Source organism: Xenia sp. Carnegie-2017, unplaced genomic scaffold (genome assembly GCF_021976095.1).
Source record: "Xenia sp. Carnegie-2017 unplaced genomic scaffold, XeniaSp_v1 HiC_scaffold_25, whole genome shotgun sequence".
Classification (NCBI taxonomy): domain Eukaryota; kingdom Metazoa; phylum Cnidaria; class Anthozoa; order Malacalcyonacea; family Xeniidae; genus Xenia; species Xenia sp. Carnegie-2017.
Genome location: NW_025813488.1, coordinates 2,991,369 through 3,016,314, shown reverse-complemented (window position 1 = coordinate 3,016,314; position 24,946 = coordinate 2,991,369). Strand labels below are relative to the sequence as shown.

At 37.0% G+C, this 24,946-nt stretch overlaps 4 protein-coding genes across 7 annotated transcripts; 3 read left to right on the top strand and 1 right to left on the bottom strand.

Moving 5' to 3' along the window:
* Positions 1 to 430: 430 nt before the first annotated feature.
* Positions 431 to 5,799, bottom strand: LOC124453645 (frizzled-1-like). 2 transcript variants are annotated; one of them, XM_047004446.1, is made up of 2 exons: positions 5,747 to 5,799; positions 431 to 2,697 (listed from the first exon to the last, which is right to left on the bottom strand). In XM_047004446.1, the coding sequence occupies exons 1-2, from the start codon at positions 5,771 to 5,773 to the stop codon at positions 1,111 to 1,113; spliced, it is 1,614 nt and encodes a 537-aa protein (XP_046860402.1). In that variant the 5' UTR covers positions 5,774 to 5,799; the 3' UTR covers positions 431 to 1,110. The 2 variants fall into 2 exon arrangements, with proteins under 2 accessions (XP_046860402.1, XP_046860401.1); XM_047004445.1 differs by lacking the exon at positions 5,747 to 5,799 and adding an exon at positions 3,671 to 4,208 and having other exon boundaries at positions 431 to 3,546.
* A 261-nt stretch (positions 5,800 to 6,060) lies between these two features.
* Positions 6,061 to 11,449, top strand: LOC124453646 (cyclin-dependent kinase 14-like). 3 transcript variants are annotated; one of them, XM_047004447.1, is made up of 7 exons: positions 6,061 to 6,767; positions 8,130 to 8,213; positions 8,364 to 8,401; positions 9,456 to 9,677; positions 9,938 to 10,029; positions 10,495 to 10,838; positions 11,260 to 11,415. In XM_047004447.1, the coding sequence occupies exons 1-7, from the start codon at positions 6,578 to 6,580 to the stop codon at positions 11,394 to 11,396; spliced, it is 1,107 nt and encodes a 368-aa protein (XP_046860403.1). In that variant the 5' UTR covers positions 6,061 to 6,577; the 3' UTR covers positions 11,397 to 11,415. The 3 variants fall into 3 exon arrangements, with proteins under 3 accessions (XP_046860403.1, XP_046860406.1, XP_046860404.1); XM_047004450.1 differs by having other exon boundaries at positions 6,070 to 6,767; positions 10,759 to 10,838; positions 11,260 to 11,449; XM_047004448.1 differs by lacking the exon at positions 6,061 to 6,767 and adding an exon at positions 7,400 to 7,976.
* Position 11,450: 1 nt separating this feature from the next.
* LOC124453647 (cyclin-dependent kinase 14-like) lies at positions 11,451 to 16,279 on the top strand. The gene is made up of 12 exons (XM_047004451.1): positions 11,451 to 11,548; positions 11,835 to 11,897; positions 12,015 to 12,076; positions 12,459 to 12,520; positions 12,918 to 12,978; positions 13,171 to 13,230; positions 13,610 to 13,770; positions 14,695 to 14,743; positions 15,176 to 15,224; positions 15,434 to 15,524; positions 15,655 to 15,715; positions 16,061 to 16,279. Exons 1-11 carry the CDS (start codon positions 11,528 to 11,530, stop codon positions 15,702 to 15,704), a joined length of 729 nt encoding a protein of 242 aa, XP_046860407.1. The 5' UTR covers positions 11,451 to 11,527; the 3' UTR covers positions 15,705 to 15,715; positions 16,061 to 16,279.
* A 229-nt stretch (positions 16,280 to 16,508) lies between these two features.
* LOC124453460 (calponin homology domain-containing protein DDB_G0272472-like) lies at positions 16,509 to 24,526 on the top strand. Its single transcript, XM_047004275.1, is given in 11 exon segments — positions 16,509 to 16,742; positions 17,280 to 17,286; positions 17,549 to 17,790; positions 17,965 to 18,405; positions 18,666 to 19,167; positions 19,373 to 20,158; positions 20,426 to 20,649; positions 20,783 to 21,626; positions 21,629 to 21,755; positions 22,686 to 22,977; positions 23,551 to 24,526. Coding segments are annotated over 11 exon segments (3,891 nt in total). The 5' UTR covers positions 16,509 to 16,661; the 3' UTR covers positions 23,896 to 24,526.
* Positions 24,527 to 24,946: the final 420 nt, after the last annotated feature.

Sequence of the window (24,946 nt, the reverse complement as noted above, 5' to 3'; positions counted from 1 at the left end):
AAAAGATTTAGTTTATGTGCAGCTGCCAATGGCTATCAGGTTACACAAAGCGGTAAATTATACGACGCTGGCGTTTTTCCCTGCGCAGCTTTTATTTCTAATTAAACGAATCAAACATGTGCGCTTAATAGAAACGAAAAATAATACACCTTACGGTAATAACTGTTCCCTAATCAAGTCGGGAGAGAAAGGGGGGAGAACACGCCACACAATGATGAAGTATATTATTCAAATAGAGTGATACTCCTAGTTTAGCCGAGCCATTACTGAATGCGCAATTTAAATTATCGTAAAATCTTAAAATAAACATGAAATGTTATACGATCCTTCAGACATTAAAAGCCGCATTGCGGTCGTTCCCAAAGTTAAGAGTATTATGAAGAGGCGAGTTCACGTCAGATTAAAATGGCGATAAAGTGTTCACAAACAATTAATAGTGCACTTTACGTTTGGCAAAAGTGCGCACAGCATGTACATGGCATGGCGCGACAGTTGTAACCGTAGATGCCGTTTATTTCATTGACAAACATGCACTATAGAAATACATAAACATCTACTTTATAAACAAACATATATTTTATCAACAATCTCTGTTAAACTTGCTTTAAAAATGAACTACATTGGATACGACCTAACTCCAATGAAATTTGCTTAAAAGAATTGCGCACATTCTAATGAATGAGTTGCCAGAAGGCAAGATGCTGTTCAAACGTACGAGAGTCTTTAGTCCAAGGCGTGCATGCTCTATTGTTCAACGCTTTTCCGGAGCGATTTGAAGGCGCTCGTTTACAATCGATCTTTCACTTGTATACAGTTTAATAAAGCTAGTATTTACACAAGTAAACAATGCACCGCCAACTATTTCGTCTTTGTGATGAAACCCCACGAAGTGCCATCATAAGGCTTCGGCACAGCACGACCCTTAATTTACGCTCGCCAATTCACAAACCTCAACAAATTTAAATCATAGCCACAAAACCACGATTGTGCTTGTCTTCTTCTTGTAAGATATCAAGTGAATGCTTCATATTTTTAACAACACCTCCCTAATGTTGAACAGCGTAACGTTCTATCAAAGAAAGCAGAACAATAGTTTCCTTCACTGAAAGTTCAGGTGCTTACATCGTTTTTCGACGGTTTGAGCCGTGTATACAATCGTCGCCATGATCCCAGCGTTTTGGTTGACCAAACCCAAAATCCCGAAGTGACGCCAACAATGAGGAACATTAAATATTTCACGAGAAATACAGCAAAATCTGGTCTGTCCTCACCAACCTCGGGAATACACGATAAACATCTTCTACGTTCTAGCAAAAATGCATCCAGCCAGGACTGTCGCCATTGCTCCCTGTTCGCTTGTTCGTACGATAGGCATCCAATAACGGTGATAGCAGGGACCATATAAAGTATGGAGAACACACCAATGCGTATCATTAATTTCTCGATCTTCTCCCGTTTGTCGCCGTCGTTCTTGAGAACGGAACGAACACGAAACAAAGAAATGAAACCAGACAATAAGAAGAAAACGCCGACAAAGAAATACACAATCAGTGGACCTAAAACAAAGCCGCGTAAGGCTCTTTCGCTCGATAGTCCAACGAAACAAACTCCGGTTAATTCATCGCCATCCACTTCTGTCAAAACAAGAATGGCGATCGTCTTGATTGCTGGTATAACCCACGCAGCCAGATGAAAGAACTGCGAATTATTCTCAATCGCTTCGTGACCCCATTTCATGCCAGCAGCTAGAAACCATGTTAGCGTTAAAATAACCCACCAAATACTCGCAGCCATGTAGAAGAAATATATCATCATGAAGACGACTGTGCATGCTTCGTTCTTTGTGCCTTGAGTCAAAGTTTTATTCGCGTTAGCAGAAACAGCATCGTTACAGGATATACTATCTTTGCCAACAAAGCCAGCAAAGAAACCAATCGACACGACAAAGTAACAGCCGGATAAGAATATAATGGGCCTTTCAGGATAGCGAAACCGTCGCATATCGATAAAGAATGTTAGCAAAGTAAATATAGTCGATGCAGCACATATTGCACTCCAAAAACCAGTCCATACTCTTGAAATTTTGATCTCATCGTTGGTAAAATAAATATTACGACATGGCGCTCCACATTTTCTTTCTCCCATGAAACGATGTAAGTCGTTCGGTGCTCTCTGGGCTTCTGGACAACGAAATTCGGGAATTGCTATTGTTGGTCTTTCCAAATGCACAATCCTTGTCGTACCACCAGCTTTTACAATCTTTGTTGCTCGAGTTGGTTTATCTGGAGGACGTTTCGTCGACGACCTGGAGAGATTGCGACCAACACAAATCTGATCCTTCATCAATGGGAATTTATCACAAGCGAGCTCAGTCGGCCATGAATATCCAAACTTTTTCATGACGTGTAAACAGCTATCACGAGCACTTTCACAAAGTGAACGACAAGGTGGAAGAAGCCTTCCCAATGTATTACATACAGGCGCATAATATGTACACACAAAGTATTTCAAATCGTTCGAGCATGTCACTTTAAACAGTGGATTAAAATGGCCGATGGCAACATCTGCAGCACTTTGAGTTCGATGGTTTTCGAAATTCGGAAAAATTGTTCGGTTGTAATTGAGTCCTTTGCAAGATTGGATTCTAAGACGAAGGCATTTTGGCTGTGAAACGACCATCACAGGCATCAGGAAGACCAGTACACACAAGAATAGAAGACCCATGGAGTCTCTGTTGTCAGAAAACATGACGCTTGAACCGACTATACGTACACCTCACCACATAGGATCATTTGACAACATGAACAAGACTGTGTATGTATGCAATCATGCTGTCTGTCATCAAAGAGGGAAACAACCAATACGAACAGTCGCCTTCACTCTACTGTCATACGTTTATCATATAAATAATCGTTGACTTGTATTAGACATTAGCCGCAGCATTCTGATTGGTTGAACACAGATTCGTTATTAATTCTTCGCATCGTTAATAGCATGTTTAAACATCTAATGTTGCCTTGACCGCAATGTTGGTCACAATGGCGTTGAATGAACAAAGAAAGAGACGCTCCTTTCTTTGCTTTTATATAAATGTCGCGTTATCTTTTCGGTGTTTGCTTTTTAACCGTAATCAAATTGCACGCACGCAACGAGTTTCCGTTTACACGACAGTAATAAACGTGTGGCTGTAGGACGAGCCGAAAAACGCCGAGACGATTTCACGCATGAAAAAATAAGAGAATCGCGCGTCAAATGTAAAAGTGAGAAAAAATTATCAAGGTTCTTTCATCATTTATTAATATCTAACGCACTGACTATACATGACTGTTATAACACAAATGACCTGATTGTCATGGCTTGAATGAAAACCAGTTGCATGTTTTAATTTTCAATTGAAAAGGCGTTGATTTTTTTTTCACAATGAGATGATTGCATGAACCAAGATGTCTCGGCTAGCCGAGTTGAAAACTGGAATTATTCAAAGGATATCGAGTTCAATTCTTTGATCTTGTGCGCATTTTATTCCGGCTGGTCGCGATAACTCGCCTAATTTAATAAACATATAGAAAAAAAATATGTGAAGAAATGCTTTGTGCATGGCCATATTGTGATGTGACAATGAATAGCCTCGAAATACTGGGCTCAAATTTAGCAAACAGCAGCTACATACAATGGCTATATACGAATAAATGCATTCCTTGCCATTCAGTCCTCTTGTTCCGTTTTTGCATTTTTATCATAGGCGTAAAATGCTAACATCCGATTGCATACATTGGCCGTCTTCATTTGATTCATAAATAGCTAAATACATCAACTCATCTCCTCAATGTAAACATTTCTTTCACATTTTCGAAAAACACATTTTCTCCATGTCAGCCATGCACGTATTTTCTTCGCTTCAGCGTCGTGCCAAATGGCATGGATTAAGTTTTGACCTCTTCCAACATGACATTCATGGTTCGTTTGAAGATTGAAATATTCAGCATGTGAACCTCGCCGTAAATATATTTAAATGGTTATTATTTTTCCACCATTTCTCCACCAATCAGCTCACTTTTTTTGAATGATTCTACAGCGGAATTCCTATACAGTTTATACAGATCGGTCACCAGTCGGACAATTGAAAACCGTTGATGGTCTGTCTCCGTTCCATCACCACTTGTATACGCAGACGTCTTAAGGCTATTTATATACCTTTAACGTTAAATGAAAAAAGGCATCGACAGACATTCCTAGAGTTGACGCTTAAACTTGTTGAAGGAGAATCTTTTTGGTTCCGAATGCTATATACATGGATCAAGTTGAATATTTATGATAACAAAGCTGTTCTATGCTTTTGGCTACTTCGCCTGCTTAGCAATTCTGAGCAGCTTTGGTTGTTGGGATATCAAACGCTATATTTATAAATTATAACTTGTAAAAGCCAAACTAACCATTATAAATGCGACTCGTTATCCATGCACGTCAAGCTCAATATGTATGAATTATCCACAAAAATCATCTCACTTTCTTAAAAAAAGACGGAACATGGATGAAAACTCCACAGGAAACTTGACCACATCATTGAAGAGCAAAATTCCATTTTTTTCCCGTTCAATAATCCCTTTTACTTGTCGTTTGTAGCTAGTTTTCTCCCCCCCCAACCACCACTTGTTGTGATCGACGCTTGTAAGAAATGGGCAAATTTCGAACGAAAACTCTTTTTTTCCATAAACTTTCTTCTTTAGCTTCAGTGATATTTATGACAGCGTTAAGATTTGCGTCTGGCAAATCCATCGCCACTTTTATAACAACAGTTTTCAACAAATACCTTTTTCGTATGACATTGACCTTTCAGTGAATATTTTACATTATAAAACCACATATTTTCTAAATTTACCATCTGCTTACGAAGACCATTAGCCAAAATCGTTAAGTTTTAAAAATTTACATGTAATGATTCTTCTTTCGCTGTAAAGCAATGTGAGAATTTTTAAACTGACAGCCTTATATATTTCACAGGTAAAACGACTATATCATATAAATTTGAAAAGCAGGTAGGTATTTTAACGATTACTGATACACATGTTTGGCAAACAGCTTTGAAAAAGTACTTTAAATGTACGACTACATATTAACAGACCAGTAATGATAGCTAAAAACTAAAATTGGGTCATTTTTTTCATAAATCACAAAAAGAACAGCACGATGTAATATAATCACACACAAATGGTCTTGCCATTTCTTTATTTAAAAGGATTGAAGACATTCGTCGCTCAAATAGTTCATCTCTTCAAAGAATCTTTGTCATACCGCCAGCTTTTACAATCTTTGTTGCTCGAGTTGGTTTATCTGGAGGACGTTTCGTCGACGACCTGGAGAGATTGCGACCAACACAAATCTGATCCTTCATCAATGGGAATTTATCACAAGCGAGCTCAGTCGGCCATGAATATCCAAACTTTTTCATGACGTGTAAACAGCTATCACGAGCACTTTCACAAAGTGAACGACAAGGTGGAAGAAGCCTTCGCAATGAATTACATACAGGCGCATAATATGTACACACAAAGTATTTCAAATCCTCCGAGCTTGTCACTTTAAACAGTGGATTAAAATGGCTGATGGCAACATCTGCAGCACTTTGAGTTCGATGGTTTGCGAAATTCGGAAAAATTGTTCGGTTGTAATTGAGTCCCTTGCAAGGTTGAATTCTAAGACGAAGGCATTTTGGCTGTGAAACGACCATCACAGGCATCAGGAAGACCAGTACACACAAGAATAGAAGACCCATGGAGTCTCTGTTGTCGGATGTCAGAGAATACGATGCTTAAGATCACGACTACAAGAGCGTTAAAATTACAATGTACATGGACTGTACTTTTCCAGTGTAAACAATACCAGCAAGACTATGTTTTTTAGTTAATGGTTGCGTTAGGTGTGGCTCAAGACGTCGGAAAAATGTTACAATAATTGACATCGTGGCTAAAATCACTCCATCGTTCTCATGTTACAAGGCGTTTTCGGAAAATCGTGTTTATTTGTTAGTAATTTATCCGAAGATCTGATTTCCTTAAAAATTACTTGAATTCATGCATTGTTGATTTTATGATATTTTTCACCTGAGCCTTATGGAAATTCATTTTACACAAGGTTAGGAAGGAAATTGGAAAAGGAAGTAGAAGTGGAAAATAGAAAACGCTGTGAAGACGGTTATGTTCAAACCCCCAACGTTTTGCACGTACTTGCTCAAATTAACGAATGTGAAATGCTATGCCTTTCTCATAATTTGTCTGAGAATCCACGAACGGAAATCAATCAATGGCTTTTTCAGGGCTCATCCGTTTATCGCCAGCCGAGGAAAGGAGACGAACAAGAGAATTGAACACAACAACACATAAAAGGAGAAAGTTAAAAATTATAAAGCTTTTACCTGTAACAGCAGTAAGATGTGAGAAACTGTGAAATTAGAAGAGTGAACTTTAAAAAACCGAACAAAACTGTGAAGCGTGCATTGGTTGTATGAAATATGTAATTTCTGGTCAACAAAATTACAGCAGCTAATGAACAAACTGAGCTGACAAAAATATCGGCTTTTATGGCCATTATATATTGCAGTCGTCGACTAGATATGGAAACTTTCTACATCGAGCGGAAACTGCACTTAAACACGATAATTTACAAGACCTTTGCAATGACATACTATCAGAAGTTTTACCAGATAAACTCGTTTCTCTTTATGGAAGTAAGCAACGAGGCGAACGAAATAAAACATCAGCAGCGAAAAGGTATGAATTACGAAAGGCTTATGCCATATTTATTTCTTATAAACCTGAAAACTTATTACGTTTTTGAGATAACCCAAGTATAAGTTGTGCAATTGCCATAACAAATATAACACCGACTTAAACAATCATCATCTTGCCAGAATTATGGTACATTTTTAAAATATTTCATTGAAAGCAGATCATAGACATTATAATTGTCGTGCTTTTTTATTAAAGACGTCAGACGTGATCCTCTTTATCAAGCTTTTAAGTGGAATGGTCTTCAAAATATTGAACTTACTGCTTTATAAACTATTCATTAAAATTCTTCATGGAAACTTGTATATAGAGGCAAGTTTATCTTAGAATCAGAACTCTTTTACATTACGTTCAAATCACATTCTTCGTGGAAACCTAACTACTTACATTATCACAAGATATTTTCTCAATAACATTCGCTAAAACCACGATGAACTTTCTTACGCTTTTCATTGATATGTGGCTGGCTTGTGACAAACATAAGACTTATTTTGATAATATGAGATTATACCCGCGTATCAACATATTATCCTGATAATCCTCACAAGAAATCTGCGAGACATTTGCAAGAACTTTAGGTCATTTGATTCTCTATCGATTTCAACTGTTTTATTTCAACACAAACTCTAAGTGTATCACAGAAAAGTAAAGACCTGTCTGATTTTCATTTTGTATCTTCTCTTTGAGCAAAAACATATGTCCCACAACAAATTTATGTAAATGATTTAAGAATTAACTACTGATCACTCGGCGTTCAACAGCACACACATACAGGTCAAAGTCAAACAATGTTCAAAAATGGCGGAAACGATGGACTAAGTACGCACACGTTATTTCCGAATAACTCTCGTGATAAGAAACAATTTGTCAAATTTTTGTCTAGCGCTCATTCATAAGCGAATGAAAATCATTTCTTCTCATTGAGCATACTGCAATCGAATCATCTGGTTTCGTATCATGTGCATCGGTATAGCTTAGCAACTTTCCAGAGGAAAATACTCTGATAAGCACACTTTCCGTTCTTGCCACCGAAGAAGCGCTGGGTAGTATGAAAGACTAAATGAAATGTTCTTAAAGCTGTGAGAACGTTCGGACGTGTAAAAGAGTGGATGGCATTCTCCTATGATAGCTCCCATCAGCCTGCCGTACATGATGAAATAAATGTCTTTGACAGTGATGTCAACAAACAGGGTAGTTCAAATATTCAAGTGCTGTTTATAGCCTAATGGCAAATATAATAATTTAGCGTGGGTTTTAGGAGTAGGAGGGGTACTTAGTGTATGCTAGTGAATCAATAACCTTAAACCTTAATGTTGATGCTATACAGTTCTTGTTACATTGAAGGGACATCGGACGACTCCGTGAACAAACGAACAGATTCCAAAATCAAAAAGCTCAGAAAAAGAGTATCGCAAGGATTACGTCTATGTAAGAAATTCTTGTTGTTTTTTTATAATTGCACCGCTATTACAGCGAGTATTTATAGATGTTTTTTAATGTATTATCAAGTTTCACTTTGTGGAATCAGCTTAAGTGATGCATAAATGACAGGATATTTTCAAAATGCTTTCAATATAGCTTTACCAATATCTCTTGCAAAAGAAGAAAACGCTCAAGTAAGTGTGGTGTGTTTTTTCTTAACTATTACCTTTAACGATTACGTTGACAAAAGTCAGCTTGATAATTCATCCAACGAAAATCGTACGGATGTTTATTTTGGTCCTATAGTAGAATGCTTTGTTGTTTCAAGAATGATATTAAAATTCTAATGTAAATACCGTGTGTATTAGAAATAAATTATGCATGTAGCGCTCAATTACAAGTGTAATATCAGTTCTATGATATAATTACAGGCATTTTGTTCTGTTATAATTACAAACGTAAGACAGTAATATTTTTGACTAAAAAATTTGTTGATAGTAAAATACAAAGATATTCTTTGATATGGTTTGATCCAACGTAGACGTGCATTAACACCGCTATGAGTATTATCGCGTGGGCTGTTGTTGCCCATAAGTTATAACGCCCACCTTTCGGATTTCGAAAAAGATCATTGGGCACTTTTTTTTGTTCAAGTCCTTTCGACGCGCGTATAAAATTATGGTAATCCACTGAACTGCGGTTGGACGTTGTTAGTAATAAGCTTTCTTGTTGTCGCTCATGAAGAGACTGTTCTCGAATAATTCTAATGACTTTAGTATATGTAGTTATAATCATCCTCCAGGATGATCACATAGACTATGTGTAGTTATCATCATCCTCCAGGATGATCACATAGACTATATGTAGTTATCATCATCCCCCCAGGATGATCACATAGACTATATGTAGTTTTCATCATCCTCCAGGATGATCACATAGACTATATGTTGTTATCATCATCCTCCAGGATGATCACATAGACTATGTGTAGTTATCATCCTCCAGGATGATCACATAGACTATATGTAGTTATCATCATCCTCCAGGATGATCACATAGACTATGTGTAGTTATCATCCTCCAGGATGATCACATAGACTATATGTAGTTATCATCATCCTCCAGGATGATCACATAGACTATATGTAGTTATCATCATCCTCCAGGATGATCACATAGACTATATGTAGTTATCATCATCCCCCAGGATGATCACATAGACTATATGTAGGTATTATTATCCCCCAGGATGATCACATGGACAAAGTGCCACTACCAGACCAAACAGAAACAACTATTGATATAAAAAAAACGACAGTACGACGTGTTCTGTCGGACACAACATACCTTCATGCTCCACAACAAGAAATCCTACCTGTGAGAACAAGACAACGCCTACGAAGGACGTACTCAGAAAATGCAGAAGACGATCCAAGGCCACGATCTAGATCAGTGTCTTTTACCAGTCCTGTAAGTAAAAGTAAATTTTCACCCCTGAGAACAACACAAGTACATGTATGTCACCTTTATCAATCAACTTTTAGTCCGTGTATTTTTTAGTAGAACAGAACTTTACTCCTTTTCAGCTATTTCAATCATAAACATTACAACACAAAAACACCATTGACAGTAACTGTAAATATTTTGTAGTCAATACATTCATTGCCCAATGATCAATGTGAAGCTATTTTAATGACGATTGACATAATCCATGCTTTATGTATTTTCAGCCTGAGTCACCTTTTGGTAAGATGAATCACTATGAAAAGCTAGAACTTCTTGGAGAAGGATCATACGCAAGCGTTTTTAAAGGAACAAGCAAGTGAGATGTAACAATATGAATTAGGGGAGCTTGCTTTCTCTATCGCGTCAATGGTACAAATCATCACTAGGTCTAACTTGTCTTCAATATATGCATGTGTGTAGTTGCGTGTGCAGCGGTATGGTAGCGGGTTAGCTTGTTTAGGGACGGGGCGGGTGGCTGAATGGTTAATTGCGTGAGCTGTTTTGCGTCATACCAGCTTTTGCTGGACAGAAAATATAATCTTTGTTCTCTTGAATAACCAATAGACGGTATTTTTCTTTTCTAACATAACTAATCAGATTGTATCTTTCTTTTCTAACATAACCAATCAGACTGTATCTTTCTTTTCTATCATAACCAAGCAGACTGTATCTTTCTTTTCTAACATAACTAATAGACGGTATCTTTCTTCCCCAACATAACCAATCAGACTGTCTCTATCTTCTTTAACACAACCAATCAGACTGTATCTTTCTTCTCCAGCATAACCAATCAGACGGTATCTTTCTTCTCCAACACAACCAATCGGACTGTATCTTTCTTCTCCAGCATAACCAATCAGACGGTATCTTTCTTCTCCAACATAACCAATCAGACTGTCTCTATCTTCTTTAACACAACCAATCAGACTGTATCTTTCTTTTCTAGCATAACCAATCAGACTGTATCTTTCTTTTCTAGCATAACCAATCAGACTGTATCTTTCTTTTCTAGCATAACCAATCTGACTGTATCTTTCTTTTCTAGCATAACCAATCAGACTGTAGCTTTAAAAGAGATCCGTCTACAACTAGATGAAGGTGCACCTTTCACAGCGATACGTGAAGGTATGTAAATAGAAAAGACTCATATGTCCGTGTGTCTATAGTTTTACTCACATAAGTATATAGAAAAAACTAGAAATCTGACTGAGATTTTGGAAAAAGATTTTCTTTGATGAGCTTTCACAAATGCCATCAGCACAGATTGAAAAAAAAACTTTAAAAAAGATAAAGAGATGAACGCAAAATGAAGAGAAAATTAATATTATCAGGGCAAACGAATGTTAAGTTAACCATTTCACAATCATATTCTAAAAACCCCTTTCCAACTGTTATATAGCAAGCATTGATGATTTCGTTGAAAAATATGGATGTATTATTTTTGAATAGCCTCGCTGCTTCAGGAATTAAAGCATGCGAACGTTGTTAAACTTCACGATATTGTTCACACCAAAGAAACACTCATGTTCGTTTTATTTTTGAATAGCCTCGTTGCTTCAGGAATTAAAGCATGCGAACGTTGTTAAACTTCACGATATCGTTCACACCAAAGAAACACTCATGTTCGTTTTATTTTTGAATAGCCTCGTTGCTTCAGGAATTAAAGCATGCGAACGTTGTTAAACTACACGATATCGTTCACACCAAAGAAACACTCATGTTCGTTTTATTTTTGAATAGCCTCGTTGCTTCAGGAATTAAAGCATGCGAACGTTGTTAAACTTCACGATATTGTTCACACCAAAGAAACACTCATGTTCGTTTTTGAATACTTGGTAAGTGATTGCGCACATAAGGTGGATTTCTCGAAAAGTTTTTATGAAATTCTTCTCTGAAACTAGCCAATACGCATGCCCAGCAAGTACAAATGGTTTCTGCAATCTTCTTTTTGCATCGTATTGCGCATGTATAGCGAGTTTTTCTCGTGATCGTCATATCATTTTTCAATCAAAGTTAATCACGTTTCCTTAATCTCCTATCCTTAATTCACTACTTTTAATCCACTCGGGCGTTTACTTATTCGCCTCCTCCAATCCTCCTTATCCTTTATCGTGGCTTTAGGATACAGACTTAAACCGATACTTAGAAAAGCACCCGGGTGGACTTCATCCATATAATGTTAAGGTATAAATGTTTATCTTGTTATGATTTCATAATCCGTTTGAATTAAAGGTATTTCAACATAATTACATGCTCGTTGTGGCTTTCTTTTTACCATCCACTCCGTCAACTTTTCTCTAGTTGTTTTTGATTCAGCTGCTTCGTGGTTTAAATTACTGTCACGATAAAAGAATTCTTCATCGGTAAGACGAATATTTTTTAACATTGTATTTGCCTTATTTTCCTTCATTGTCATATTTTTTATTACGTCATGCCATGGTAGCTCATTACGTCATGTCATGGTAATTCATTACGTCATGTCATAGTAATTCATTACATACCGAACTAGTTTCCATAACATAACATTCTCGTTTTCAATTTTGCCTGAATTTCATTCTTCAGTTCATGAGTTTTATAAGTTTTGACATTTTTATTGAAAAAATACTCCGCATTGCGTAGTTTTTAAACTAAAGATTTGAGTTTTCATAAAGTTTACAAGACAATACTTTTGGGAGCATCGTTCCTTCCGCGTATTGTTTAATTTATCGGTTTATGGATAAAGAATCGAACGTTTTATTTCAACAGAGATATAAAGCCACAAAATTTGCTCCTTAATGAAAATGGTGAACTAAAACTGGCTGATTTCGGTGAGCACTCAAGTAATACTGGATAATGTTAATTAATCATGATCTATTTTAAATAACTCGGCGTCAATTTTTACACATTCATACCAATGATTTAGAACCCAGTCCTCTAGATGTCTAACTACTGTGTCAAAGTGAGGCAAGGACGCCATCATGAAAGGTGGCAAAAAGCAAAACTCAAAATGAAAAATAAGCTAAAAGAAGGTTTAAAGTACCAATCCTATCAAACATTTTAAAAATAAATCCATTTTGCAACTGTATATCAATTGAGGAAAAGCAGATAAGATGGCGGCTTGCCTCGCTCGTAACTATATAAGTTTGGCGGAGTCCGATATCTAGTAGACTGAGTTCTAAGTCATTGATTCATACACTATCTTTTGCTCATTAATCCCCCCTTAAGGTTTAGCAAGAGAAAAGTCGGTTCCAAGTCATACTTATTCAAACGAAGTTGTGACATTATGGTACGTATAGGATGAGTTATTGATAATTTCTTACAAAAATATTCTTCTCATATTCACCCCATATTAACCAACTATCCTTTTTCATAAGTACATCTTACATTCAGTTGAGTTTTTAAGGATTGAAATAACAATAACTATCAGCATGAATTGCTCAATGCTGCCTATGATCTCAAAGACCACGTTCCTTTACAGGTATAGACCCCCGGATGTATTGCTGGGATCAAAGGACTACACGACGTCTCTTGATATGTGGTAAGAAATAAGCTGTATCCATCATTGTACCCAGTTTGACACATTGACAACGCGTGTACTGCACTATTGATTAAAATATGCATCCAGCTACCTTGTTGCGAGCAATTACTGGAAAAGTGGAAACGTTTCCACAACTTTATCCTTGCAAATTTATGATGTTCTACATTTCAGGAGTCAAACATGAAATTCTATAAAAACGTCCCTTTTATAAATTCTGCCTCACAAGAGTTTCTGTTATTTTCTTTAACGAAAATCTACGTATACAAAGCCATCATCAGAGAACATACTAATATGATTCCTATATATTCCTAGGAATTATATTACTGCGTATACAAACCAAGGATAAATAGTGCAGTCAAGTTTAAGTATTTGTTACTAGGGGTGTTGGGTGTATATTTGGCGAAATGTTAAGCGGTCGTGCAATGTTTCAAGGCCAAAAAGGACCAGAGGATCAATTAAATAAAATCTGGCAATTAATGGGCTCACCAACCAAAGAAACGTGGCCTGAGGTTATCAACTATCCCGAATATAACAAATTAGGTAGGTTGCACCACAAATCTCTGATCAACTACTTCAGAGATTGAGCTTAGGTAGGTTGCACCACAAATCTCTGATCAAATACTTCAGAGATTAAGCTTAGGTAGGTTGCACCACAAATCTCTGATCAAATACTTCAGAGATTGAGCTTAGGTAGGTTGCACCACAAATCTCTGATCAACTACTTCAGAGATTGAGCTTAGGTAGGTTGCACCACAAATCTCTGATCAAATACTTCAGAGATTAAGCTTAGGTAGGTTGCACCACAAATCTCTGATCAAATACTTCAGAGATTGAGCTTAGGTAGGTTGCACCACAAATCTCTGATCAAATACTTCAGAGATTGAGCTTAGGTAGGTTGCACCACAAATCTCTGATCAAATACTTCAGAGATTAAGCTTAGGTAGGTTGCACCACAAATCTCTGATCAAATACTTCAGAGATTGAGCTTAGGTAGGTTGCACCACAAATCTCTGATCAAATACTTCAGAGATTAAGCTTAGGTAAGTTGCACCACAAATCTCTGATCAAATACTTCAGAGATTAAGCTTAGGTAGGTTGCACCACAAATCTCTGATCAAAGATTGCATGGCAAAGCTATAATTAAAGATTTTTGAGATGAAACATATCTTACACACAGTTTAATTTTAAAACTGCTGGGTAAGTGTTAACGTTAATGAATTCTTGCAAACGTTTGTTTTCGCAAATATACCATACATATGACAATGAAAATGTATTCAATATCTTGGATATGAATATGTATACATACATGTATACATACAATATGTATACATGTATGTATACATATTGTATTATGTATGAATGTATGAATGTATGTATGTATGTATGTATGTATGAATATGTATACATGTATTCTATATGTATTCAATGTATTCATTAACTTTCTATCTCTGCTCACATTTACAGATAATTGGAGAAAACATAACGGGAAACGATTGAGCACGGTCATACCAGAGTAAGTAGGAACACCTCTTAATAGGAAAGTAAAAAAGTGAATATCCTCTAAATTGTAACCATCTTGTGATCCCAAACAAGGTTTTTGACAACATGGACTTTTTGACTCTGAAGATGACTACCGCTAAGGTTGTCGAAACGTCAGTCAACAACAACACAACATTCCTTCTCAGGACTATACTAACCTGGACGATCTACATCTACAAACATTATGGACTTTTCCATCGAAAATTCTCCAAATCATCACGAGGTCGTTCATACTGTAACCTTCCTCTGCAGTAATAATAATTTAAGCATCATCACTACATGACAGCTTTTGGCAAAACCACTCAGACTTTTGGTGTGTGACAATGACCAACAACCGTTAAAGGGCTACGTTTTAACGAAGTTTTACTTCCACTCAACATCTTGAGAATCATTTTGTTGTGTTTAGATTTAAGAGTGACACAGTTGGACAAGACTTAATTCGACGTTTTCTTCGAGTAAGTTAGCGAGTATACTTCATTTCTGATCGATATTTTTTACTGCAAAAGCTGAAGATGTACGGGATGATTTTCAACAACGATTTGCAACGGCAAAAATAAGAGCAAAAATCAGTGCAAAACTTTCTGAACGCACCCCCCTCCCCTCCCCCACATATTTCCGTGGGTATTTACGTACATCACAAGTTTTAATTCACTTGCATAAATAGTTTGAACCGAAAAGGAGGGTATCTGCTGAGGACGCTTTGAAACATCCGTATTTTCAAGATCTTCCACGAGCTGTGTTTAATCTCCCTGGAAGTAAGTAAAACTTTAAGACTGCATGCGGTACGGATAAAAGGATTTGGCAACGACGAAAACATTTGAACTTTCAACATTTCAAAGTTACTTTCCGATAATACGATTTGTGATATCTGTTACGTTTTTCTAGGATTCTCAATATTTACAATTCCTGAAATTGAAATGATCTCGGAGAGATAGATCGACTTCCAGTAAGAATTTCTTGAAACATATTTCTTGTTTGACTTCAGTCGGATATCCATTTTGGTAAAAATTTTCTAAACCATTTCCCAGTTTATTCAACGATGTGTATCAAGTAGCTAGATCTAGATGTTTTTAGCGACTTCTACCATTGAAAAGTGTCCTACAAAAATGGTAGATTTTTTCTTCGTATGGGTATCTTTCTCTAAGAATCAGTAAATACCCATAATTTATAGGAAGATTTGATATTGTTGGTTAAAAGTACCAAAGAAAATCAGCAACCTTTATCATTACAAGTCTATAATCGAACCCCATCAGATTTTCGAGGGAAACTGATTTTGACGATTTTTGTTTAGCCGAACAGGTGAGAGTTTCAATGGTCGAGAACTAAAACCGGACTATGGTTAGCTACGATGAAATTATCACAGATATTTACGAAGTCAAAGACACATTGTGTTTCATTTTGTTTAACACAAAACTTCATTTAAAATGTAATCCAGTGAAGGGAAACATTATTAATATCTCAGATAGATATATTTATTAAATTGATGAATTAAATTTTTTCGCAAGCGTGAGAGTATTTCCTTTAAAGCGCTAACCGAAATTGCAGAAAAGTACCTTTATGCGAAAGTATGTGCACTGGCTACCTTACGTACGACGTAAGAGCCACATGATTTGAAAGAGAATGCATGCTATATAGTTCGAGATGATTTCAAATGAACGAGTCATATATCTTTCTTTGCAACTCGACAAATGGCTGCGCCTGAGCATATGTCAACAATGGTATTAAATATCGTACTACAATTTGCAAATTACGCATAATCGCATAAATTAGCTCTGTATATTGATCTTGAGATTTTGTGGTTAGCAACAGCAGCATCGTATGGCCTGACAACGATCGCTTGATCTGTACGACAATAAAATGCGGGAATAGAAAGTTGTCTTCGAGTATTGAAGATGTTTTCGTATTTAACTCGTGGATATGGAACTTGGGAAGGCGTCGCTAAGTTGGAAAAGCCAGATTCAGCAATTAGAACGGTGAGTGTTGATATTATCAGTTGTAGTTGAGCAATTAACTATGCGTTCATCGCCATGAACAATTTTCAAGTGATGAGATTGTTCAATCTTTTTTATTTTTACACGTTTAACATGTTTAATCGATATTTAAACATTTACAGTGTAGTCTCGTGCCTTGTTCCTGAGTGATAACCAATTACGATGATGCTTAGACAGTAGAATGATGTTTCATAACTAGACAGATGGGAATAGTTGGGGGGGGGGTTGGTGGTGCTGAATCGAGCATTACATACAACAAAATATACCTTGGGAGTTTCATGAATTTCTTGAGATCTCAATGTGAAACATAACTGGTTAAGGCAGGTGTCAGCAAGTTTTTATCAAGAGCTAATCCTTTGAACACCACCATTATTTTTTGACAATTTAGTGATCCCATTTAAGTACCACATATCACTGGTTTAAGGCGGGTGGTATCAAGATTTTATCTGGGGATTTAGACACCATTCATTCTTGATGATCTTATAAATCCCTTTAAGTACCACATATCACTGGTTTAAGGTGGCAGGTATCAAGATTTTATCTAGAGCTGATCCTTGGGACACTGTACATTCCCGATGATCTTGTAATCCCCTCAAAGTACCACATACCCTCATTTATCCTGTGTAATACATTATGCATCTTGTAAATGAAAACTTTCGCAAATAGTTGTAACTGTTGATGATAACCAAAGATCCCATCTTCTCTGTATTCCAGAATAATGGAAGCTACGACTTTCTGCCTCCAATTGAGAAAACCAAACACTAAAGTTCTATGAAAAATTCATTGAGCCAAATGGAAAGTACCAAAAGAGGAAAATCAACTCAAGCTGCCTGAGGTGGCAAAGAATTCACTTTATGTACCTAAAACATACACGACCAAGCGTGGGGCATTGCTTCTATACTCTGAATCTTGCTTCCTGCCCGGTTCAAGGAGAATGAAGAAAAGACCAAAGATGAGACGACGCAAGGAGGACAGACTAAAAACTTTAAAAGATCTCATTACACTGATAATGGAATATAAGAAAAATGGGGTGAAATAGTTTATATTTAACTGTCCCTCATGCATACTTTTATTTTCTTTGTTTTTGATAAAATATCCTCTCACGAAGCTCACGTTAAAATGATATTGTCTTCTGAGTATTCTTATGGTATCCCCATGTGACCATATGGCCATTTTTATTTGATCAGTATGTTTCATGATTTAGTGTGATCCATTGTTATTGGAACAGCTTTGGCATAGAATAAATGGTAGCGACCTACAGCCTGGCTACTCCCCAAAACGTTATCTTAGCCATCTGAGTCACAAAATATTAGACGAAGAATCCTTGAAGAAACTCATGGAAAGTGGTTCGTTGAAAAACCTAAGTGTCCTCGATGAAAGTTTTCTCGCATCGACGATATCTGACGATTATGGTAACTCGTTAAACAACAGGCCTCCACCTTACAAAACCATGTCGCTACCACCGGTTTCACCATCAAACTCGATGCTTGATTCATATACATTTTACAACAATGCCTTCTCTACTGGTGCTGCGTCAATGGTATCACAACCCTCAATGAATGTTGAAACAACAGAAGATCAACTTTCATTGTCAGATAGAACGGCCGGTACGTTTGTCGAGTCGCTTACGGAAAGATTGGCCGAGGTAAGCTTGTGCTTTTTTTCTTTAAAATTCAAAACATACCAGTTTGAACAGTAGATCATCAAAATCAGCTCTGTGAAATAATGCTCAAACAAAAAATGTTTGATAAACTTTATGGCATTTGAAGGTGCCTCAACATACCAATGAAACTCGATATACTCCGTTGAAAATCCCATGTTAAATGATCTACGAATCACATATACTGTGGAATTCTAACATCTTCGAGCTTTTAAAAGCAACATTTGTCGTATTTGGTTCGATAGGTTGACTCTGAAGCAGGCTTCAAACGTGACTATGAAACTTTGACGTCAAAAGAAAAGGAAGAGGTTTTGACGCATTTCTTGATGGATGTAACCCTCTATGGTCAAAAGGATATTTCAATGAAGGCAAAGAGAAATAAATCTGAGTCGTCGACAGTTGTTCAAACAGACCAATCGTACATAAAGAGTTCGTCATCGAGTCCGACTTTTTCTGTTAAGCCGACGACGGGGGAAGGAAGTATAGAAGACGACAATACAAGACGATACTCAAGGAATAGATCCAAAAGTTCCACTCCACAATCCAGTCTTAGTGCAAAGAAATCACAAATTTCACTGCCACCTATTTACAATCGACAGCAAAGTAACACCAATGAAGCTATTGCTGGTTCATATAATAAAACATGTTCATCTGAAAGTGGCTCAGGTTTGTCAATTGTCGTGAGGGATTTAGACGTTGCATCATCGAATGATTTTGATAGTGAAATAGAGGAAGTAAATTTTAAAGGTAAGTGTCTTAAGATAACGAAAACCAATTTTCGTGCTAAATCAGTCTGGGATTTAAAGGAATATTCGCAAAAAGAAACACAAAGCAAGGAGTATTCTGTAACTGCAATGATAGCAAGCTTTCTAACAAATTTTATAACTCTTTTGACTTTAAAATATTTGCGTGCAAGTACATGAACATGAAATAAAATACTCATAACTTTCAGCTGATTACACTGGCAATCGTTCACGAAGAATGAATGAAGAGATAAGATCATTAGGGAGTGCAAAAGCCCTCTCCGAACAATCCTTGGTTAAAACGCTGAGCGCAAACGACGACGAGTTGATATGCCAAAATTCAAATGATATGGAATCCTTGAAAAGTCCAACTGATGGTTTTCAAGCCATTAGTTGTGATGGTAACGAACAAGAAGTTACAAATTATGGAGAAAGTATCGTTAAACGCAGCGAAGGAGATGGATCTGTCAGCAGAGATAGTGTTGTAACGGTTACTGGATATGATGACATGAAGCAAGAAGTGACAAATTCTAACTTTGATATTATAAGTAATATCGTTGAACAGAGTGAAGAAGGTAAATCTGTGGACGGAGATGGTGTTGTGAGAGATTGGGACGGAAATAACGATGGTTCTTTGGATGCTTCTTCGGTTCGTGACGTTGCAAAACAAACTGTGGATGAAAGCAACGAAGAATATTTAGTTGATCAAGGTGCCACATGTGGTTCTAGTGTACCAAACACCAACACACAAAATAAAGAAGAGGGAATAATCGACGGAAAACCGCCTACAGTATCCAGTATTGACCAAGAACTACCAACGTTATCCCATGATGCACCTCATATTACTTTGAGCAATTTTCAAGAGGAAACAAGAGTAGTCGCCACGGAAGTACTAGCACGACCAAAATCCGGCAGTGTACTTGATGACGATGCTAAAATCGCGACTTATTTACTTCTTGAAAGAATGCAAAGACTCCTAGATCCTAAAATTCCAGGTATTTCTTGAAATATTTACAATCCTAGATGGATTTTCTGCATGGATTGTCTCCAACGATGTAAAGTCAAATAAGTTTAGAAATATACGATACAGAAGTGCGTTTATAAGACGTTCGCTGCTCGTTTCAGCAGAATTGCAATATCTTCGAAAGCTGTTTTTTAAAGAGCTTTAAATGTTATGGACTAGCGTTCACTAAAGTGCTGTATCAATTCAATAACGAAGTGCAAACTCAATCGCTTAAAGACGTTTTTGATAACATGTGTAGCATGTATAAACAAACAGCACACTTTGCTCAGTGTAAAGTTGAAACCTTTCATCACTCAACTTTGGTTTGTAGATGAAAAAAGACGAGTAACATCAGCCGCTACGACAGTTGTTCGACCTCTGGGTGAACTGAGAAAAACCACAAAGAAAGGAAAGGGAAGAACACGCTCAGCTGTGGCCGCAGTTGATTTAAGAAATCTTGTCGATCAACAAGATTCGATGCAAGTTGAAAAGAAATTCAAGATGACGAAGTAAACGAGGAAGAAAGAACAAGTTTGGATACCGGTGAGTACGAAGAATATAATTTAAGAATATTTATAAAATATCACTTTGTTTGGGTATCTCTGTGTTCATAAAGAACAAATGCTTCACTTCCCGTGTTTTATATTGTATATTCAATGATGAAGACGTCCCAACCAAAGCAAACGAAATGAAAGAACACTCGAGAGAAGATGAAGAATCGTTACAGACAACATTTGTGGTAGAAGAAACCACTGAGACTGTCGATGTTAAAGAAAAACCTCATAAAAAAGGGAAATCTCGCAAAGGACGCAAAGTGAAGAAAGTTGGAAATGCGAAACGAGTTAAGAAGGGAAAAAAGAGTCAGGACGTTGCGCATGCGCAAAACGAGCCACCCAAAACACCACCTTTTCGTGCTGGTTTGGTGCCGGAATCCAAACCGCCAAAAGGTTTGACTCAAAATGCCGATGTGAACGAGAAAACGATTCAAAAGAAAGATGAAAGTCCTGAAGTGCAAGATAAGGTTGAGTATAAAGCAGAAGATCAAATTAAAGTAGACTCCAGTTCTCCAACTGTGCGAGTTGACTCAGAGACTGGAGAGGTAGAGAAACGACTATCTCCAGCAAAGTCTCAATCACGTCGTGGAAGTAAAAATTCACAAAAGGAAGAACCCGCAATACGTTCTGAAGGAAACTCATCCCGCCTCCAAAGTGTTTCCTCACGTGATCAAACACCAACCCAAAGTGCCTCATCACGTGAAATGAAAGCTTGTCCACGTGAGAAAGAAGCAGCTGTGACGATGCAAAATGTCATTACGAACGGTTTTAAAGCAGAGAACGCGGACATGAGCTTGAAAACAGAGACAAGCGAACGAGAAAGATCACCAGAAATAGTGCTCACCGAGAAACAGCGTCGGGCAAAAGCGAGAGCTGAACAAAGGGCAGCTGCTGCTGAACGAAGAAGACGGAAGTCGAAAGGAAAAGACGGGAACGAGAGGAGGCCAAAAGGCGTGCTCAGGAAGAAGAAGCAAGACTAGAAGTTCTACGTAAAGATGCCGAAGAAGAAAGGGAAAGGCGAGAGGAAGAACGAAGGTGTGTTTGTCATCTCATTTTTATACATGAAATAAGTTCACTTTTTACAGTGATTTTGGACATCTTTTTAAGGATATAAATTAAGATGTATTGAAATAACCTAATAAAAATTTATATGATGCCAACGAATGATCTCTGGCTTTCATTATTCCTTTAAGTTGCTTACTTTGGTTGAAAAAAAAATGGTTCTTTTTCATGGATACTAGAAATTTGTAAAATATTTACCGACATTTCCTCGCTGTGGCGATTTAATCGTAATAACTCAACTTTAATATCAAGTTAAAGGATTTGTCGATAACCTGTAGCTTTTGCTAACGATTTAAAGCGAATTCGAACAGGAATTTTGATAAATTTTAAACACGTTTGGACAAAAAAAGCAAGTTGCAGTCAAATGATTTGTATACGCACGTGGTTGTATTGCCAGCTAAAAAATTCCGCTTTTCTGCTTTCACTTTGAGAGAAATATAAATCTCCTATTTATATTATCCTTCCTACGTTAACAATAAGTTATATAAACTGCTTATTTCGCTCGACATTTTTGTAACGCACGGAATTGCTTTGCCGTGTGTATCAAAACCACTTATACGCTATTTTTAGAGCTTCTTCAGTCGTATTTTTAAAAACAAAGAAAACAGTATTACCTTCACTTATTCAATAATATGTTTAATAAGTTTAATTTCCTTGTAATTAAGCTTCATCCACTTCCAAGTACAGTTTCTTTGAATGAATTTTAGAAATAACTTTGTTTAAACGTTTAAAATGAACCTTCTTGTTTGAAAATATGCCATTGCTGAGCCTGCTGTCCCGCTTTAAAGTTTGCTTGCGGTTTCTGCCAATAGGGTATGAGTGGGAAAATAAGGATGACAAGGGTTGGTGAGGTTAGGATGGAATCTAATCTGTAATCTTATCATGAAAAATATGTTTTGTTAGGATACAAAAGGAAAACGAAGAACGAGAACGTGCTCGTTTGGAAGCTGAACAACACGAACGATCGAGGCAAGAACGTTTGATGATCGAAAGACAACGACGCGCACGGGAGGAATGGAAACGAAAGAAAGAACAACTGATGGCAGAAAGGAAGTTTGAAGAGGAACTGAGAAGGGAGAGAGAACGAGTGGAAGCTGAGATTGAAGAGGAAAATAAGAGAGAATATGAAGAAAAAATTGCTCATCTCGAAGAAGAAGAACGCGAAAGATTAATGGAGGATCGTCGTCTAGAAGAGGTATGTTTTTTAAACAACATCTCAGCCTTTTGAATTCACGAGGAACGCTTGGTATGAAACTGTACAATCCATTATTTTGTATTTGATTTTACAGCTGCATTGCACTGATTTTGCATTTATTTCCAAAATTAGGGTGCTTTAAATAAGTGGTTTGTACCCGGGTGTATCGTTACATGTTGGTATAGTCCTTAGGACTGTTTTTGTTGTTGTTGACTGACGTTTCGACAACCTTAGCGGTAGTCATCTTCAGAGTCAAATGAGGAGTAAACGTCAGATTAGCCGTATTTCTTATCTTTATTGTTTGAAGTAAGAACCAGATAACAAATACGGCTAACCTGACGTTTACTCCTCATTTGACTCTGAAGATGGCTACCGCTAAGGTTGTCGAAACGTCAGTCAATAACAACAAAAACAGTCCTTCTCAGTACTATACTAACCTGGACGATCTACTTTACAAACATGTAATTAGGGTGCTTTGAAAGGTACTTCCAAATAACTTGGATAATTACATGGCTTCCCTTTGTTGAATTTTACATTGGAATTCTATCAATTTTTCAACATTAATTATTTCAGGAGAGAATAAAGCGCGAGATTCGAGAAGAGGAAGAACGCCGCGAGGCCGATAGATTGATCATGTTGGAAGAAAGACGAAAATTGGAAGAAGAGATGGAAGCAGCGAAAGAACGACAGTTTGCCAGACGTCATTTCTTGGAAATGCTACTGAGAGATTTCCAGAATTTGTTCCTGGAGCAGAGGATTTCAAGATCTTTCACGTTCTCGTATTTCGATATTTTACCGTGGTTCAAGGATCGTTGGAGAGATCTGGAGGAAAGTCGATCGAGCAGATCCAAAACAACGTCAACTGCCTTGGACACGGTCCACGAGGAGGAAGAGTTAGATGTTGGGTTACCTGTATAGGAGCTACGAAATGTAAAGGTTACCATAGTGATGGTTCAACTTAATATGGTGAATGTCAAAAAAAGAGTGAACTCGATCTTTACAACATCAAAGTTTTGCTGGCAAGACTTTTCTCGTATGAGATAGAAGGGGGGGGGTGGTGAACTATTATGAAAATTTTTGTTGTCTCGCTCTTCAGACGTGATCATCTTTGCACAAGACAAATAGTGATGAGCAATTGAGCAACATATCACTTAAAAGTTAGTGGTAGCATTTAAATTTAAGATTTTTTATATAGCTCTTATCTGACATTGTTCTACAAAGCCGTCAAGGAGTTTATGAAGAAAGTCTGCGACCTATTCGGAACAAGCTATCCAAGAAATATTGTCAAATTTGAAATTTTCAAATGGTTTTTTGTCAAAGACGATGAGTTGCTCATGTAGGAGCCCCTGCAAAAAGAAATAGAAACTGACACATGTAAAAAATATGTTCAGCGTTATAGCGTTATAGCCTGATATTAGCTTCCCAAAAATAACACATTGGTACCGTTTTTAGGGACACGTCGTTGTCAATATAAACATAAAATAGTCACACTGTTTCAAAACTTTAAAATTATTTCGTCCATAAATTAGAACGTTAAAACCAAACTGAACTAAAACTGAAAAATTAAATAAACAAGAGCGATCCTTAAGCGCAGGGGTCTCCAAACTACGGCCCGCGGAGACACCCACAGAAAAAAAAAATATTATTAAACAAAATAAACTTTGTGCAGAAAGTTCACGTTATGACGCAAGCCAACTTTCAAGAGTGGCTTACGTCAATTTTTGTCCCAACTTCCTACTTCCGTTTCAAGCACATTGCGAAATTTAAAAAGCTGAAGGATAACGTGAAATTTATTTATATTTCAATGCTTCATAATGAAGGTTCATGTGGCCCTCAAGGCTGTAAAGTTTGGAGACCCCTGCTTTAGCGCAATAAAATCCTTGGAGAGCTCCCGATTAAAATCATCCCTCTTTCATCCGCTAAACTGTTATGGAGAGAAATGGGATTCGTGTAATCATTAATGAAAACC

Coding starts and splice junctions, on each gene's coding strand:
- LOC124453647 (XM_047004451.1), top strand. CDS start 11,528: ATGTTCGTTTTTGAATACTTG. Junction 12,077..12,458: donor GATAAAAGAATTCTTCATCG/GTAAGACGAATA, acceptor TTATTTCAACAG/AGATATAAAGCCACAAAATT. Junction 12,521..12,917: donor ACTAAAACTGGCTGATTTCG/GTGAGCACTCAA, acceptor TCCCCCCTTAAG/GTTTAGCAAGAGAAAAGTCG.
- LOC124453645 (XM_047004445.1), bottom strand. CDS start 2,748: ATGTTTTCTGACAACAGAGACTCCATGGGTCTTCTATTCTTGTGTGTA.
- LOC124453646 (XM_047004447.1), top strand. CDS start 6,578: ATGGCCATTATATATTGCAGTCGTCGACTAGATATGGAAACTTTCTAC. Junction 8,214..8,363: donor ATCGCAAGGATTACGTCTAT/GTAAGAAATTCT, acceptor CTTTCAATATAG/CTTTACCAATATCTCTTGCA. Junction 9,678..9,937: donor CAGTGTCTTTTACCAGTCCT/GTAAGTAAAAGT, acceptor ATGTATTTTCAG/CCTGAGTCACCTTTTGGTAA.